Source organism: Miniopterus schreibersii, assembly GCF_964146895.1.
Source record: "Miniopterus schreibersii genome assembly, chromosome: 2".
Taxonomy (NCBI): Eukaryota; Metazoa; Chordata; class Mammalia; order Chiroptera; family Miniopteridae; genus Miniopterus; species Miniopterus schreibersii.
The window spans coordinates 163212270-163229329 of NC_138102.1; the positions used below are offsets into that span (position 1 = coordinate 163212270).

At 35.7% G+C, this 17060-nt stretch overlaps 2 protein-coding genes across 5 annotated transcripts; one reads left to right on the plus strand and one right to left on the minus strand.

Annotated features, from left to right (window-relative positions):
* Positions 1-3081: 3081 nt before the first annotated feature.
* Positions 3082-17012, minus strand: LOC308553007 (uncharacterized protein C12orf60). 2 transcript variants are annotated; one of them, XM_081128504.1, is made up of 4 exons: positions 16929-17012; positions 12255-12428; positions 11011-11096; positions 3082-3918 (listed from the first exon to the last, which is right to left on the minus strand). In XM_081128504.1, exon 4 carries the CDS (start codon positions 3892-3894, stop codon positions 3166-3168), a length of 729 nt encoding a protein of 242 aa, XP_080984630.1. In that variant the 5' UTR covers positions 3895-3918; positions 11011-11096; positions 12255-12428; positions 16929-17012; the 3' UTR covers positions 3082-3165. The 2 variants fall into 2 exon arrangements, with proteins under 2 accessions (XP_080984630.1, XP_080984631.1); XM_081128505.1 differs by lacking the exons at positions 11011-11096; positions 12255-12428; positions 16929-17012 and adding an exon at positions 6855-6915.
* SMCO3 (single-pass membrane protein with coiled-coil domains 3) lies at positions 7618-15530 on the plus strand. 3 transcript variants are annotated; one of them, XM_081128509.1, is made up of 4 exons: positions 7634-7706; positions 8781-8830; positions 11205-11295; positions 14212-15459. In XM_081128509.1, exons 1-4 carry the CDS (start codon positions 7640-7642, stop codon positions 14280-14282), a joined length of 279 nt encoding a protein of 92 aa, XP_080984635.1. In that variant the 5' UTR covers positions 7634-7639; the 3' UTR covers positions 14283-15459. The 3 variants fall into 3 exon arrangements, 2 of the variants coding, with proteins under 2 accessions (XP_080984634.1, XP_080984635.1); XR_013998174.1 differs by lacking the exon at positions 8781-8830 and having other exon boundaries at positions 7628-7706; positions 14212-15530; XM_081128508.1 differs by lacking the exons at positions 8781-8830; positions 11205-11295 and having other exon boundaries at positions 7618-7706; positions 14212-15530.
* Positions 17013-17060: the final 48 nt, after the last annotated feature.

A 17060-nucleotide genomic window follows, 5' to 3' on the forward strand; every position in this document is an offset into this window, starting at 1 on the left:
TGCTCCCAGTATTATCAGCAGCAGCAGCCCTGAAGGACCCATTAGAAATGTGAATTCTAGCCCTGGCCAGTGTTTGGGTTGGACATTGTCCCATTTACTGAAAGGTTGCTGGGCACATGCCCATGCTGCAGGCATTGGTAGGGGGTGTAGGGGAGGCAGCCCGATCGATGTTTCACTCTCACATTGATGTTTCTCTCTCACATCGATGTTTCTCTCTCTCTCTCTCCCCCTCTCCCTTCCTCTCTCTAAAAAAAACAATAAAAAAAATATTTAAATAAAAAGAAATGTGAATGCTAGGGCCTGAACCCAAATCTGTGGAATCAGCAACCCAGAAATCTGTGTTTAATAAGCCCTCCAGGCTTGTGACTTATGTGATTATAATTCTTAAGGGAATAAACAAGTTTTTTAAAAGATAACTTAGTTCTATCTCCTCTTGCTGCTGTTTTACTGAATAAATCTATGGAGATAGAAATAATTCTCTTGAATCAAGTAGATTTGTGGGTTAAATTAAGGAGGAAATTATATAGTTTGCATTCCTTCAATCTTTGCCTATAGTTCCATTTTTTGAGCAAGGAGTCTGTAAAGTGGACCATTGATTTCAATTGATTCAAATTCTAAGTTCATGAAACTTTAGGAGATCGGTTTCAAAAAATTCTCGGCAATTTCTGCTCCTTTGTTATCTGGGATATCTTCTGAAGGTAAATGGACCTTCAAATGTGCATAAATTCACCTGGATTGTTAAAAGATACGACACTACAAGGTTGCTTAGTATTTATCCCCTATAGTAATTTTATTAAAGTAACACATACATCTCTATTTTTGTATATACAAAAATACTCTGGCCCTATTTATTATTTTTATCTTTATAATACAGTGCTCTGATGTACCTGTCTGCTTGTCCTAAAGTTCTCTATTTACTCTTACTTTTTAAAAAATCAATCCACTGAAAGGAAATTTAGGTAGAATTTGGTTTGATTGGGGAATCAGGATTCTTGGCCTGAGGTGTCTAATGATCTGAATCAAATGGACTTACACTGAGTGGACTAGTTCTTGATTTGGTAAAATTCAACAGACATTTATTTAGCTAGATGCTTTCAGAGATACTAAGATGTACTAAACATTGGCTACTGGTAAAAGGGGGGATGATATTATAAATATTAAAGGACTTTTCTTTCTGTCTTTCTTCCTTTTACTATTTTTTAGTAAATAATCATGCATTTTTGTTTTGTTTTTGCTTTATGGCAATTCACTTTTTTCTCCCCACTTATGCTTCATTCAAACAGGCCTTGCTGTGCCCAAGGCCTGAGAGGAGGAATGAGGTGAGGCATAAGACAGAACCAAGTGTATCTTCCCCACTTTGTTCTTCTAAAACTGAAAAAACTTGAGAATAAATGAGAGGAACCCCAAACCAACGTTTTTGAGACAAACATTAAATAAAAGTGAGAAGATTGAGAAGAGTACAGCTTTCCCCTAATATTTTCTTCCACAAGCTGTTCCCAGTAGACAAGAAGTCACCAGAGTGGGCATATTGGTGGTGCCCGGTGGTGGGAAAATCTCTGTGAGAGGTGCTGTGATGGCCAACATCTGAAGAACATGCATCTTTACTGAAGTAGGCACCCCTCATCTCTAACATTAAGGGGCCACACTAGCCACCATTCCCACCGGCATCTAGTGAGGACTTCCCTTGAACTGGCACCAGTCATTTCACAGAAAGACTCTGTGACAGGACTGTTCTTGGTCTTTGTTCCATGCATTTCCACGTGGATCACCCCCAACCTGAGACACAAACCTAAAATCAAGAAAAGGTGGTGAAATCTGGGACACACCAGGTTTAGAAGAAGTAGCAAAGTGAGAGCTGCACCTCCCCACTCACATTTATACATGTATAATTTTGAGGGGAGGGTAGCAAACAGATCAGTTCAAGATTCTCCTCAAAATAACCATCTATTAATGGGTATACTGCAAACAAACGAGGTTTTAGCTTTGGAGCTGAGACAAAATGCAGAATTAATGTATTAAAACTGTGCTTCTGCCAAGCCCTCTACGCCCTGGAAATGGTCAAAATCCCCTTGACCCTCACCACAGGACATTCTGATGGTCTTATTGTCGGGGTCACAGTTTGATTCCCAGTCAGGGCACATGCCCGGGTTGCAGGCTTGATCCCTAGTCGGGGGCATGCAGGAGGCAGCCCATCAATGACTCTCTCATCATTGATATTTCTATCTCTCTCTCTCCCTTCCTCTCTCTGAAATCAATATATTTTTTTAAATTTAAAATAAAATAAGTAAAAAAGAACTAGAGTGATTAATTGCATTTCTTATTCTCAACTAAGCTCCTATTAGGTGTCATATTAAATAGGGCACTCTTGAGAGCATACACTCATTCACAATGCATGAGAGTCAAAGGCTTTATGGTAGGCAAATGGACTGACCTAACTTTTCTTCCCCAATACAAGCACATCTCAGACATCCTACTTCTATGAGTGTCATGGTGTTTTCAATGCGAAAGATTAGATCACCTCCATTTTTCAGCCTCTAATATCTCCTAATCCTAAGACCTCAGGAGGAAACAAATGAGAATAAATTATCTATTCTAACATGTAAACAATAAAATTATACTACTACTCATTTGTTGTTCTTATTTACTTCTGGGTAAATCTAATCAAAAGTACTGAGTGATTGCTTATGATAGTCAAGGCCCTGAGGTATATAGAGATTGATATATGAGTGACAAAAATGCAGAGGGTTACTTTCTATGTTTCCTAACCCTGAACAGTTGTTTCTGCCGGATTATCTAATGACAATATTTACCTGGACTTTGCACTGTAGTAATTAGAAAGAGAATTACTAAGAGTGGAAATTAGTTTAAGGTTATTTCAATTTCCCTTTAAGATAAAATATAGTCTTTAGAAACATCCTCAAGTGTAATATTACTTTGATTTTTTAACAATAAATTTTCTTTAGTAACTACCATTTCAAGTAGACATTATTATTTTTATTTGAAGAAAGCAAAACTTGAAGTAAATTGTTTACCAGGTGACTACCCTTTGCATCAATGTCCCAACAGACCACATGTCTGACATCAAAGGTATTAAAATGTGCAATGAAAACTCACAGGATTTGAACTGATTTTCTGACAGAAATGAGCACTTCTGTTGCACTCCTACTAGTCACTGGCTTTCTTACTCCCAGACGTACTCATTTCCATAGTCTTTACGGCTTTTTGGAGGATCTCTAAGATTGGTCTCAGAGTTTTGACAATTTGCTCCAGCTGATCTGCAGCTGACTGCATGGTAGTCGTAGCATTCTCAATTTTTAGTGCATCCTGCAACTTTTTCACAGTGTCTGTTGTAGTGGTTTTGGATGGACCTGCACTTGGGCTTTTCTCAGATGTGGTAGCATCTGATTGCTCTTTGGTGTCTTTTCTACAGAAGTCACTTAATTTAAGATTTATGATGGGATGCTTCATCAAGAGTGAAAGAGAAGATTCCAAAATCCCAAAGACATTACTACTATTCAGCAAAGAGACAATGGCTGGTATATGGATATTTTTTAACTCTTCTTTAGCCGACTGATGCAGCTCCTTTACATTGGTACTCTTCTCAAGCACTGAGGACATCGCTGCTGCAACCTTGGAAAATAAGTCTTGCTGCTTTTTGTCATCCTTTGAATCCAAGACAGATTTCATCTCCTTAAAAATTTTGAGCATCTGTTCAAAGACATCCTTAATATAACCATCTTCTTTCACAGCCATCGAGATGATCTGAGTATTCATACTGCTGTTAAACAACTCGGTGAGCGTGTTCGTGAAGGAAGTGAAATCTTGCATGTGAAGAAAGAATGTTTTGGCAGCTTGAACCAGCCTCTCCGTATCCTTTTCTGACTCTGAAGACATTTCTCCAACGAAAATGTCTCAGCACTGCAAAGCAAAGCAGCAGTGAAACTAAGTTACCCGTTAACCACAAAAAAAGACTCAAAGTATTATCTAAAAGTGAAGATGACTCCTGTCAATGCTCAGAAAGCTACCCAATCTTTAAAGCAGAAAGGATCCTCTGCTTTAAAAAAAGTAATAGCAAAACTACTAAAACAGAGTAGAAGAGGGGTGTTTCATTGGATTTAAACCACATATCAAATATTGTGTGCTGGATCCTGAATTGGATATGCCGATATATGAAGTGACACCATTCTCAGGTATTACCCTCAATAACTCTTCAATCTAGTGGAAAAGACTGAATAAAGCATTAAAAATTATACAGAAAGGCTCAGGTTCTAGTTAAGATAGAGCAAGCACATTCCATACAACCTTTCCTACTGATTACAACTAAAAATCTTGGACAAAATATATAAAGTAACTATCAGATAACTTTGAAAGATGGATAACAGCAGACCAAAGAGGTAGAGAATGCAGTATTTCAAAGAAGACCAAGGCCATTTGATGCAAACTCCCAAAATGTCTGACCTGTCTAAAAATGTTCCTGTACTTTCATTACAAACTTCCTACTCTGCTATGGAAAGGAGTATTAATGTTGCTAACCATAGTTTGTGATTTTTTTTTTGTATCTCCTCTACACCTTTTGTATCTCCTCAATCACCTTCTCTTTCTCTTAGGCTGTAGACTAAATAGTGCCCCACAATTCATGTGCTGAAGCCCTAACCTTCAGTATGACTATATTTAGATATAGGGCATATAAGTACATACGTAAATAAGGTTAAATGAAATCATAAGGGCAGAGTTCTGATATGATAGAATTAGTGTTCTTGTAAAAGGAAACACCAGAGACCTCACTCTCTCAGCCATGTGAGAGCACAATAAGAAGGCGGCTGCTGGAAAATCAGGAAGAGAGCCCTCACCAGAAAATGAATGGGCTGGCACCTTGATCATAGATTTCCCAGCCTCCAGAGCTGTGAGAAAATAAATTTCTCATTTAAGCCACCCAGTCTATAGTGTGTGTTATGGCAGCATCTGGCATCCTACATCTCACTCTTCATTTTTCCTTTTCCTTTACATACATACTCAGTTTCCTCCTCAGGCGAAAAAAAAAAAAGTTTGACCCTGACTTCCCTTCAAGTAATGATGCCATCTCATTCCATCCTTTCTCAAATTTCTCACAAGAGAAACTATAATTTACTATTCCCCCATTATTTTCCTATAAGGAACCAATACCTTAAAATCTCTTGGCCTTTTTCCAGGCTCTAGCCATTTTTAGTTCTCTATGTTATTTTAAATTGCTGACTACATCTTCCTGCTTCAAAATATTCTCTTCCTGAGGCATCCATGACGTACAACTCTGGTCTTTCTACATCTTCTCTAAGCATTTATTCTTTTCACATGCTTCTCTTCCTCCTTAAACCGCCAATAGCTCTCTGGTATCCTAAGCTCAGCAACACTGTGCCTTTGGCCCTCATTATATTCTACACTTTCTCCCTTGGAGATCTCAACTGTCCCCATAACTACAAATGCCATCTCTATATAGATGACTCCTAAATCCCCTTGTATAGCCTCAGCAGTTCTCCTGATCTCCAGGTGTACATTTTCAGCTACCTAGTGGTCATCTATATAGGTGACTGCACCAAGTATACTCCATACAGTGTATCCAAAACTGCACTTGTCTCCTCAAAAAACACTTTTTCCTGTTAACCTTTGCCTTATTGTTGAGGCTCAAAATCCATTTTTTCTTTCCTGTATCAAATCCATCCCTAAGATTTGTTATCTCTGAACTTATTACTACCTATCCCTTCCCTGACAGTCCATAACTACTACTCCAGTTACCTCTCATCTCAACAATTTTAGAAGAGTCACATTTGGTCTCAATACCTTTATTCCAGAGGTCAAAATGCAATCCATGGGCAAAATCCAACTAGCAGATGTGTTTTATAAGACCACCACAATGTATTTTCAAAATTCATATCAGTTGCCAAATTTAGAAACCAAAAGACAGAAATTTTGATTTCTATTGATTATTGAAAAAAAATGCGATTAACTGGCAACATTAAGCCCATGTTCTGATTTGGAAAAATTACCCAGAGCTGAAGTTGTCCACTTCAGACTAAACATTCACCCTCTGCACCCTTTTGTCTTATGCTAAGTGTTTCAAGTACTTACATATCTTGTCCAGCTACTGTGAGCATTGGAGTTGCTGACCCATGTTTACTGTTCATACCAACTAATTCAGTTTATATAAAGTGTCCTTCCTGAAATCTAAACCTCCTAATGTTATCCCACAGTCAAAAGCTGTAATGGTTCAGTAGTGCCTAGAAAATAAAATAAATCTCCTAGCATGGCATTTAAGACCATTAACAAACTGCTCCCAATGTTTCACTACTTGCCTTTCCTTTCCATCTTTCATATATACCTTGTGCCACCAGCAGAGTACTTTTTCCCCTGAAAATACTTCATTATGTTTTTGTGCAGCTGCTTTGTATTTCCTGTACCTGCATTATCTCCTCCATACCCCAGCTCCTACACATCTATGGAAATCCCTCTTATCCATCCATACCTAGTTCAGATACACTGACTACACCTCCTTCTTGCTTTTTCTCCCATGTCCCTACATGGTGAGGCCCTAGGATACATTGAGTACAAATTGACTCACTGGGACAAAAATAAAGTAATACCCCACTTAGCCCTTCTTTAGGACTATGATAGGCAGCACCCTTAGATTTTATAAGTCTCTTAGATAGCATCTTGTCTCTGTATCGTCTAATCACCCAATAACACAGAAATTATTGTTGTTAATATAAGAAAAGCTTCCATTTAGTAAGCTTTAGTATGCCCAGTACTTTACACATGCATTATCTAAAGAATTATCTCATTTAATCATTATGACAATCCATAAATTATGTACTCATACTCACATTACACCAATGAATATATTCAGAGTAAGTGACTTTTCCAGGGTCCCATGGTTAGTAAGTGGTGCTTTGGGTACACGAAATCAGGACTTATCCTAAAGCCTGTGGTCTCTCCATGAAATTACACTTCATGGAGAGTGATTGTCCTGCTTCTGAGGTGTCCTTGTTGTAGAGCAATCAATGGGGATTAGGACAGAATCCAGGGAAGAAGCATGGAAGACTCTGTTCTAAACTTTAAGGGAAAAGAGTCAAGTTGGTCTTTAAGGTTTTTATATTGTTAAGACAATTCACCAAGATAGCAAGAAAGTTAATGATAGAGGTCAGAGGAATTAATGGTACACAAAAAAAATCACATTTAACTGGAAATATAGGATTTATGTCTCTTGGGAACCTAACAAAGCAATTAGCAACAGATGGAGGTACAAATGCAACAGAAGCTCAAGGAAACAATATCTAGACTAGTTGACAAGATGAAATCCTAAAATCTGAGAGCTGTAATCAAAGAGCCATCTTCTCTCCTCAATTAAATTAGCTCAGTTATATAGCACTTTTCAAGAATAAAAAGTCCATTAAAGAACAGAAAATTAAGTAAGTTTTACCACTTTAGTAGTCTTTCCAAGTATATTACTTAATATATACTAATTTTACATTAATATAGCAAATAGAAGAATTCTAAGAATTAAGCCATGCAGAAATAGTCCATAAACCAGACAGGCAGAGGGACCCAGCAGAGGCTAGCAAAGCCTGTAAGTCATCACATTCCATCAGAAACATCCAGATGAAACCAGATGGAAAAGCACTTCAACAATACTGCTAAACAACTGCTGGGGCTACTGAACTCAGAAACACAGCAAGGTAAGCAATATGGGTATTTTTATTAGTATCGATATAATACTGTTCCTCAATATTATAGGCAATTTGAAATAACATGTCAGTCTTAAATCTTAGCCATAAATATAATAAAGTAACAAAACAACTTTGTTTTAAGAGGATCCCATGGCAAGGTTCCTTGTGTTATTTATTTCTCTGAAGACACCAGAAAAAGATGTACAGCTTATATAACCTATCAAGTCAGAGAAGAAGAAAAACCAGTAAAGACATCAATTTTTAAAAGCATTAAGGATGAAATGACACCTGTATCATTGTGCTTGTTTACATGGATTGTTAAATTTCCTTTTATGTCTTTAATATAAGCACTCAGTATCTGTAAAAGAATGAATGTGCAATCCAATAGGTAATGCATAGTGCTTAGGCTCCTTCATAAGTTATTACATTTTAAACATCATTGGGAATTTGCTGTGTGTTTCCAAATAGAATGTTACTTTCTTGAGAGCAAAAAACATTCTTTTTTTTAATGCCTCAGGCATAGAGCAGATGTTTCTCAAGTAAGCATTTGGTAAATGCTGATGAATGACATTGATATTCTGCTTTCTAATCAGAAATATTCTTCAGAAAAATTTACATAAGAAAGTGTCATCACACCATGATCAACTTGTTTCTTTTTTTAAATTAAAGGCCATGGTTTTGTATTAAAGAAGCAGGCTCAGAACTAGTTAGTAACTGTTAGTTAGTAACTGTTAGTAACTGTTAGTTAGTAACTGTTATTTTCTCCTGAAAAGCTTCTGACTTTACTACCTAGATCCTACTCCCACACTCCCAAAGAAATGAACCTTGCCTGACCTAATGTGAATAGTGAGGAAAAGTGACAGCAGGGAGAAATGTAAACCTCAGAGAACACTAAAGACTAAGCATCAGGGTCATCTTTTTTTGTTTGTTTTTTTTTTTGTTACTAAGGGAAAAGTTAAAACATACACAGATGTGAAGATGTTAATATAATAAACTCCCATGTCCCTATAACCTAGCTTCAAAAATTATCAAAACAAGGTCCATTTTATTTCCCCTATAACCCTACTACACTCTCCCTTTTAGGTAATTTGGAAGCAAATCTCAGTGACTGCATCATTTCATCAGTGTTTTCAGTATGTATTTCCACAAAGGCAAGAATTCTTGAAATTTAAATTTGTGCTCCCCAAATCAATATTTAACAGAACCATCTTTGACTTTGAAACACACCTGACGTCTTGCTGTAAAAAATTTATTTTTGGTGGCAGTGTGAAAGTTTTGGGAATGCAATTTGCAATACATAGCAAAAGTAATAAAAATTTTAATTCCCATTAAGTATATAATTCTTCTGTAAATTTATCCTGAGGAAATAATCCAGATACTAGAAGAGGGGGAAGGAATCTGTTATTAAAATGCTCAGAATATTATGCTAGTGAAACAATTGTGGATTCATTAAATTTTAGTAAAGGTATTTTATGGGATATTTTATATAACCAATGAAATGATTACAAACCTAGAAATATGGTTGTTAAAGTAAATCAACATAAAATGAAAATTTTCTTTATATCATTATTGCAACTTTGCAAAAATACATATTTTAACAAACTTGGGAAAGGAATAACAGAAAAAGTAAGAAGATAGGTTTGTGGGTGTTTTTCCTCCTCTATTCTAAAGTGTTTACATATTAGTGCTTTTGACTTTATATTTTAAAATACTCTTTTAATCAAATCTTTTCTTTTTAATTTCATTTTCCTTTGGCTTAATTCCTTTACCTTTTTTCAACCAGCTCTGCAGCCTCTATTTTTAATTTCTTCATGTTATAACACTACCACCTATCAAACTCATACCACATGCCACTTTCTCTACGAAGCTTCCACTAATCACCTCAATATCAATTTCTCTCTTTAAACTTCTACAGTACTTGACAGTCAATGCACTATTGTTATTCACAAAATATCCTGAGTGTTTTTTATTGAATATGTGATAATCTATACATTTTCATTTTGTAAGGGGATTCCTTTCCTGAGAAACTAAAACAATTGCATAATATCACTAAATAAATGTTAACTTTTCTATATAATCATCAATATATTTCTACCATTTCTTATATGTTCTTTAATATTGAATGTTTACTTCTCAATTCAATAAAATTAATACAGATTCAATAAGAACCCATCTGAATGAAGCTAGCGTTTGTTTCCAAATGCTAATCGCTGGCATTCCAATTTGTTTACTTCTTTTTTAATGCAATAACAGCTTAAAATACATGTGATTTCCAAACTCTATTTTAGCAACAGAGCGCTCATCAAATACAATTTTACCCACCCACACCCCAAATACTGCAACAACAAAAAGCACAGCTGCTTCAGCATAGACTGGGGTGAAAGAAGCAGCCAGAGACCAAGAGCTCCCCCTGCTGCCTAGTAATTCCCCATCAGGCTGCCCCCGGGCTCTTTAGAACCTATTTCAAAAGCCACTATAATAAAATACACGCATAAAAGCACAAACTCTGCTGGGCCCAAGCAGATGGTAACAGCCCAGAGTGAATTTTTCAATGACAGGGAGCACTATCACGTGAAAACAAATAATGTAAAAGTTTATGTTTACCATACAAAGATGCAAGTAATCAGAGATAGATTCAGTAGACCACTCAGCTTCCTGCTGGTACCAACCTTTAAAAGTCATTTTAAAAATGATATTAAAATGATTTTTAAAACATTAAATTTTAAAGTCCATATTTAAAAGGTCATCCATGAAAAGTTAATAAGATAGAGGAAAGTATATGGTCTAGAATTCCTTTTAGATCCAACACTATATTTTCTTGGTAAGACATCACTTAGCCATGCCTAAGAAATAACTAGGATCTTAAAGAAGGGTGACTCCAATTAATTGAAGGGCTTTTGTTCTGCTGAGTGAAGTAAGCAGTTTGAGAGTCAGAACTAAATTGTCATGGGAAATACTGGAAATGCTGTACATTACCAACTGTGGTTTTCCATGTGGCACATAACATCGCTTCTAAATGTCAAGCACATATCTAAAAGCAACAAACTGAAAGGTTGCAAATTATTAGTCTGCTCTGGATGACTGAATGTCGCCATATTGACCCAGTGTCTATATATACTAACGTGTGACTTGTTTAAAATTTGAATTTGCACAAGTCAAGCACCACCTCTCTCATATAATTTTGAATGACATATTACTTTCAAGTTGACATGTATTTTTACCATCTTAACTTCTCAACTAGATTAGAAATTCCATGAAAGCAAAGACCATGCATTTTTTATTTTTGCGTGCTCTACAGAGCCTAGCATACTACCTTATACATAGTAGGATGCTGCTCCATTAGATAAATTGTTGCTGAATTATTAAATTGCTTCCTTCACCAGGCTCTTCAAATTTCACCTGTCCAAGAAATAATTCATTAGTTTCACCTTCAAACCCCACCTCTCCACCTAATTCTCTAGCATTTATCTCACTGTTGGGATAGAAATAATCTTGAACTGTGTTCAGTACTGGAGCAGGTATGGTAGCAGGCTTGCTGAAGATATTTGCATAAGGAATCCTCCCAAAGCCCTTCCCCAAGAAGAAAAAAGTGAGGAAGGTAAGCTGGACTCAGAAAAATAAAAGTCCTTTTGTATTAGATGTGAAAAATAATTCTAGGCACTTCTTGATGTCTCTTACTGAAACTTGTTATTGGCACAAAATTATGAATTTGATGCCTATGTTATCTAGGTATAAAAGTGCATGTGCAAGGGTCTCCTTATATAGAGAAATATTCTGTAGTTGAAAAAGTAATGTCTTTGATTTCTGGTAAAATTGAATTTTTTTCATCAATTAGCTACTATGTCTTCTTTTACTGTCTGTTCAGTTGTTTGCTCATTCAGCTTTTAGATTATTACTGTTTTCCTATTAATAACAACATTCTTTAGAAATATTTCTTCATTTTTCTTGTACTTTTCCCAGTTTGCTTTTAGTTCCTTTTACATGGTTATCTTTGTTAGTCAAGTTTTTGTACAACTTTTTTCAATGATTTTAAGCTTATAAAGTCCTCTTCTGCACAGACATTTAAAAATTATCCATTTTCTTCTATTAGTTGACTTTTTAATATATATTAGCTAATAACATTTTTAAATTATCTTTTAACCCCTAAAATGATCCCATTATGCCAATATCATTTATGAAATAATAATTTCAATTGCCATCAATTTGAGAGTCTATGTTTATTATATATTAAATCAAATATATAGAAGGATCTGCTTTGAGGACTATTTTGTTCCATAATTCAATCTACTCTTTCGCCTGTACAATACTGGTTAATATTTTATTTTGATGGTGTTTTAATATTTGAGAAGGAAAATGTGCCATCAGTACTTTTCCTGAAAAAATAAGTAGTCTCATCTATTTAGTCTTTGAGATATATTTCATCATTAATTTGTCAAGTTGTGTTAAAACAATAAATTTGTTGAGAAGAAATTGATCACTTGGAAGCATTCAACCTCCCACCCAGGAGGAAGGTTCATTTCTCCATTTGTTTATCTTGAGGTAAATAGAATCACACACCTTTTCTGAAAGTTATGCCATCAGATCATGACATATGATAGTTGCTAGAGATATTTTCCACTTTTTCAAGGTAAGAAAGACTCCTCTCAACTCAGTATCTGAATAGGGATGTAGCTGGTGATCTGAATTCAAAGTCAGAAACTGGAGTGTTCATTTCATGATAAGATCTGAAAACTAAGAGCCAAAAAAAGAAAAAAGTTTAATGGAAAATTCCTAGAAGAAAAAAGAAATCAAAGTCCAAACTTGTAGTTATCAAATTTCAGTTTGCAACCAGATGGTGAGTTTGGGTACTATTTAATAAACCCTCAACAAACAATTTCTTTAAATGGAACTGAGATGTGTATACTGGATCTGAATCAAAGATAAAAATGGATTTCTGACCATGATCAAGTTCATTCCACCAGGGATAACAGTGTATTTTTCTAAATTTAACAGCATAAATTATTATGTTCCTAATTCACTTTTTTTAAATCTTCCCCTCTCCATTTCCAAATTATATCTTTATGACTTGAAGAATAGGTTATTTTCATATTTCCTTTCTTGAGAGAAAAACACGTTAACTCCTTAATTCCATACTTCTCAGGTTCCTCTATCTAGGCTCAGAACCATGGTCCTAAAACAGGCCCAAATTAATCAAGATACTGTTTAGTCAAAGAGAGAATGTGCCAGATCCCACACAGATACACGGAACTCCATTTTCTCTGTCTTTTCTCCCAAGACATTTAAAGAAAAAGAAAAATGCCAGGCACACAAGTAATCAGTAATCATACTCAAGGTATGCACATTGAGTAACACTGTTTTTACAAGGCTCAAACTTTTACACAAATCAGCGCTTAAGAACAAGCTTATTCCTTTTTTCTCTGCATGGTGCTGTGAGCCAGCAGTGCCAACACAAGAAGGCTCCTCCCAGGCTTACTTTATTCAGTCTATGGTGTACTTTGCCACTTATTCCTCAATACTTCGGTGCAATGGCATTATCTTCTTTCCAAGGGTAACTCTAACCTATCTTAGTAATGGCCGAGTACAATACAGATCATTCTAAATCATTTCTTTTATAAGCTTTGCAAATAGAATCAGATAGTCATAACTGCACTGTACCCTGCACCATACCCATTTTCTCCTCCAGTGAGATTTTAATGCAAGGAGTCTTGAATATATACTCTCATCACAAGGAGTTTTTTTTAAAGATTCTGTTATATTTGCCTTTCATTGTTCCTTAGGTTTAGAGAATTTGGCTGAAAGATACAGAGGGTATCCCAAAAAAATGTATACACACTTTAACAGCTGATAGCTCAATTTCAAAAATGATATGTAGTTTAATAAATATTGTCTTTGTAATTATTCAAAGTGTGTGCATACATTTTGGGGGGACACCCTATATAAAGTGGTTTGAATGTTGTAAATTAAGATAACAGTATATAAGGAAAATTATAAACTAGTAGCCCTGTAAACTCAGAGACTTTAATATTCTTTTGGCCCTACTAATTTAACTCCAAATATTGTAGAAATCAATCTGATAGGTCTATTCAAGGTGGTGACTAGAGGTTAGAGAAATAAAGGAGCTAATCAAGAGATAGTTATCAAGAGCTGGCCATTTCAAATTGCGGTCTGTTCCAAATATGTTATTAAATATTACTTGGAAATAATCACATTTATTTATTAATAATCAGATGCTTCATAAACACAAATATTTCCTACCTAGGATTTCCCCTCGCCATAAAATGTAACTCCTTAATTAATGCATCAGTAGGTTGTATTCTGTTACCTGCATCTCCAAACACTGACTTCAAGTTCCATAAAAATAATTTTGAAGAATCTGTTGAGTTTTCTGAGGAATTCCTTACAGAGCATATTGGTACTTTGCTATTCATAAAGTAAAAGATTTCCTGGTCAAATCTGTGCAGACAGTAGATATATTTAAAGATTTTTAGTGAAAATTTACCATATTCTTTTTCAGAGATCATATTTGAAATATGGCTCAGAGTGACTTCCTCTACCCAGAGAACCCGAGGAGGCGGGAAGAAGTAAACCGTCTTCATCAACAGCTCCTTGACTGCTTATCTGACAGCTTCCAGGCCACCAATGAGCTGATTGAAGTTTTAAATATGCATTTGGGGTGCAGGCTGGCCTCCATTGAGATAAAAATAAATGGGACCATCAAAGAAAACTGTGATATCATCATACAAGCCGTGATGAAAATCCAAAAGGAATTGCAAAAGGTTGATGAAGCGCTAAAAGATAAACTAGAGCCAACCCTTTACAGAAAACTTCAGGATATTAAGGAAAGGGAAACAGAGAAAATTGCAATCGTACAAAAGGTTATTTCTATCATCCTGGGAGAAGCTACTTCTGCAGCAAGCGCAGTGGCTGTTAAACTTGTGAGCTCAAATGTCACAACTGGCATAATTAACAAGTTGGTCACTGTGTTAGCTCAAATTGGTGCTTCTCTCCTTGGTAGTATAGGAGTTGCTGCTCTTGGCCTTGGTATAGATATGGTTTTCCGGGCCATCCTGGGAGCAGTGGAGAAAACGCAGCTACAAGCAGCCATCAAAAGTTATGAGAAGCATCTGGTGGAATTCAAGTTAGCCTCAGAAAAATATCATCATGCCATCGCTGAGGTCACCAACACAGTGAAACACCAAATGAAATAAACCACCACCTTATTTGCCACTGAAATATTTTCTGCTTCTCTTTCACTAACAGTGGTTTCTTCGATTAGGTTCATTTTCCATAAGCTTCCAACATAGACATAAATATGGTAAAAGAATTGGAAAGAGGAATTAGATATGCTAAAACTCGATGACTCTGGAGTTTTGCATCAATGATGAATGATGCCTGGATCAGTTGGTGCTAGAACCTGGGAGATAAAAATTATATCCCAGGATGTCTTCTCACTCTACTCTATCAAATCAATATTAGAGTAAACGCTATTGTAGAACAGCAGGTGTAAAGGTTGCCTTTTCCTTTCTAATTCCTAGTCAAAATCCATAAAATGTACATTGGAAGTAGAGACTTTCATTTCTAACGCTTCAAATATCATTCAGTTCTAAGAGGACATACATAGTAATTTCTGCGTAGACACAAACCCTGGGCCTTTGAGTGGGATAAAAATACTACCATAATTTCGACCATCAGTTTAAATCAAATTTTCTGGAAACTGGAAAAGACTGAAATATGGTTTGTAACTATTTACTTCAATGATGAAAGGAGGCAATGGTTCTGTAAACTTCTAATTACACACTATAATCTGAATGGATTTTTAACTGATAAAAAGTTAAAACCAAAAAGATAAAGGTTTTTGTTTCTATAATTGTAGTCAACCCTGACCAACTGTGGTTTGATGACTAAATATCCCTCAAGTGAAATGTTTGAACACTCTGGAACATTTTTTTAAGCAAATCCCAGATACACATGCATAAAATTCATTCAGAATGCAGGAGAGGAAGTAGCAACTCTTTCAAGAATTTGTCATTCAGAGGAAAGTCATAATTGATTCTCTCAAGAGTTTTCAGAAAAAAATTACTTTCAATTTCAATACTAGCAGAAAGGAAGAAGTTGCCCTTGCTATATAAAGCTTTAGGTGGCCCATTTCATCAATTACATAATTTCAGAAAAATCCAGAGGCCTAATGAATGGTTCAGTTAAATTTCTGCAGATGCAACTGTTTTCTAAATCCTGAAACAACTAATAATTCCCCATTGAGACTCTCAGATTATACTTACAAAATTATTGGTAAACTACTGATGCAAGAATGTGTTTGTTATAATTGATTCTTGCATCCAAGTTCAAGAAATGTCTTAAAATTTAAAAACCTCAACATATCTCAAAAATTAAAAGCTAGATGAAATACGTTAACTTTTCAGAAGTACTAACTTCCTCTTCTATTGTTTTTTAATATTAGTTCCAAAATATCACAATTTAGTTCACCTTCAACATTAAATCTTTTTGTTGTTCGTTACCTGATTTATAAGCTTTAAACTACAAGATCTTTTTACTGTCCTTTCTGAGACTCAAGTCTGTCTAAAACCAACCAAATCAACAATTTCCTAAAACAAAGGTTAGTTTAGATAAAGGACCAATCTTAAACACTTAAGTGCACATTTAAATATTCTGTTAAAAATTAATATGTACCTCCATCAGTATTTTAGAATATTTATAATTGATTGTAGGAATTGGCCTATATCCAATGTATTTTCTTATAAGGGGTATTCAGATTAAGATCAGAAATAAACAAGTGTGTCCTTTAAGGGGAGAATTTTTAAATATTTAAAATCGCGTCTAAGGGGAAAAGATAGGGGAGGAGTCTTAAAGAAAGAACGGATGGAAGAGAAAGAACCTCGGAAGACTAGAGGTAAAGGAATAATCCCGTACGTACAGTGACATCATACAGGACTTCGGCCTGGTGAAAAGACCGGAAGCCGATATAACCTCGCCTGTCGTAAATTTAAAACTGACAGCACATGTATCCCCACACTTCCTTCCCAAAAGAGTAATCCTGTAGGTTAGCAATCTGGGACTCGAATATGGGCACTGATTTGCTCACGTCTACAAAAGTTGTTTGTCCATAAACAATTACTAAACGTCCACACGGATATGACGCTAGCAAAACACTAGCAAATATTATTCGGGGATTCGTTTTCAAACAGACATTCTCAGAAGATCGCACTAGCTTACGTCGCGAAAAAGGAGAATACCAAAACTAACACAACCCCACGAAGCAGACACAGCGCGGCACCCGCTCCAGTCTTAAATCCGCGGGTCTGGCGCGGCGCAATAAATTAAGCACCCCGGAATGACGTCAGAATG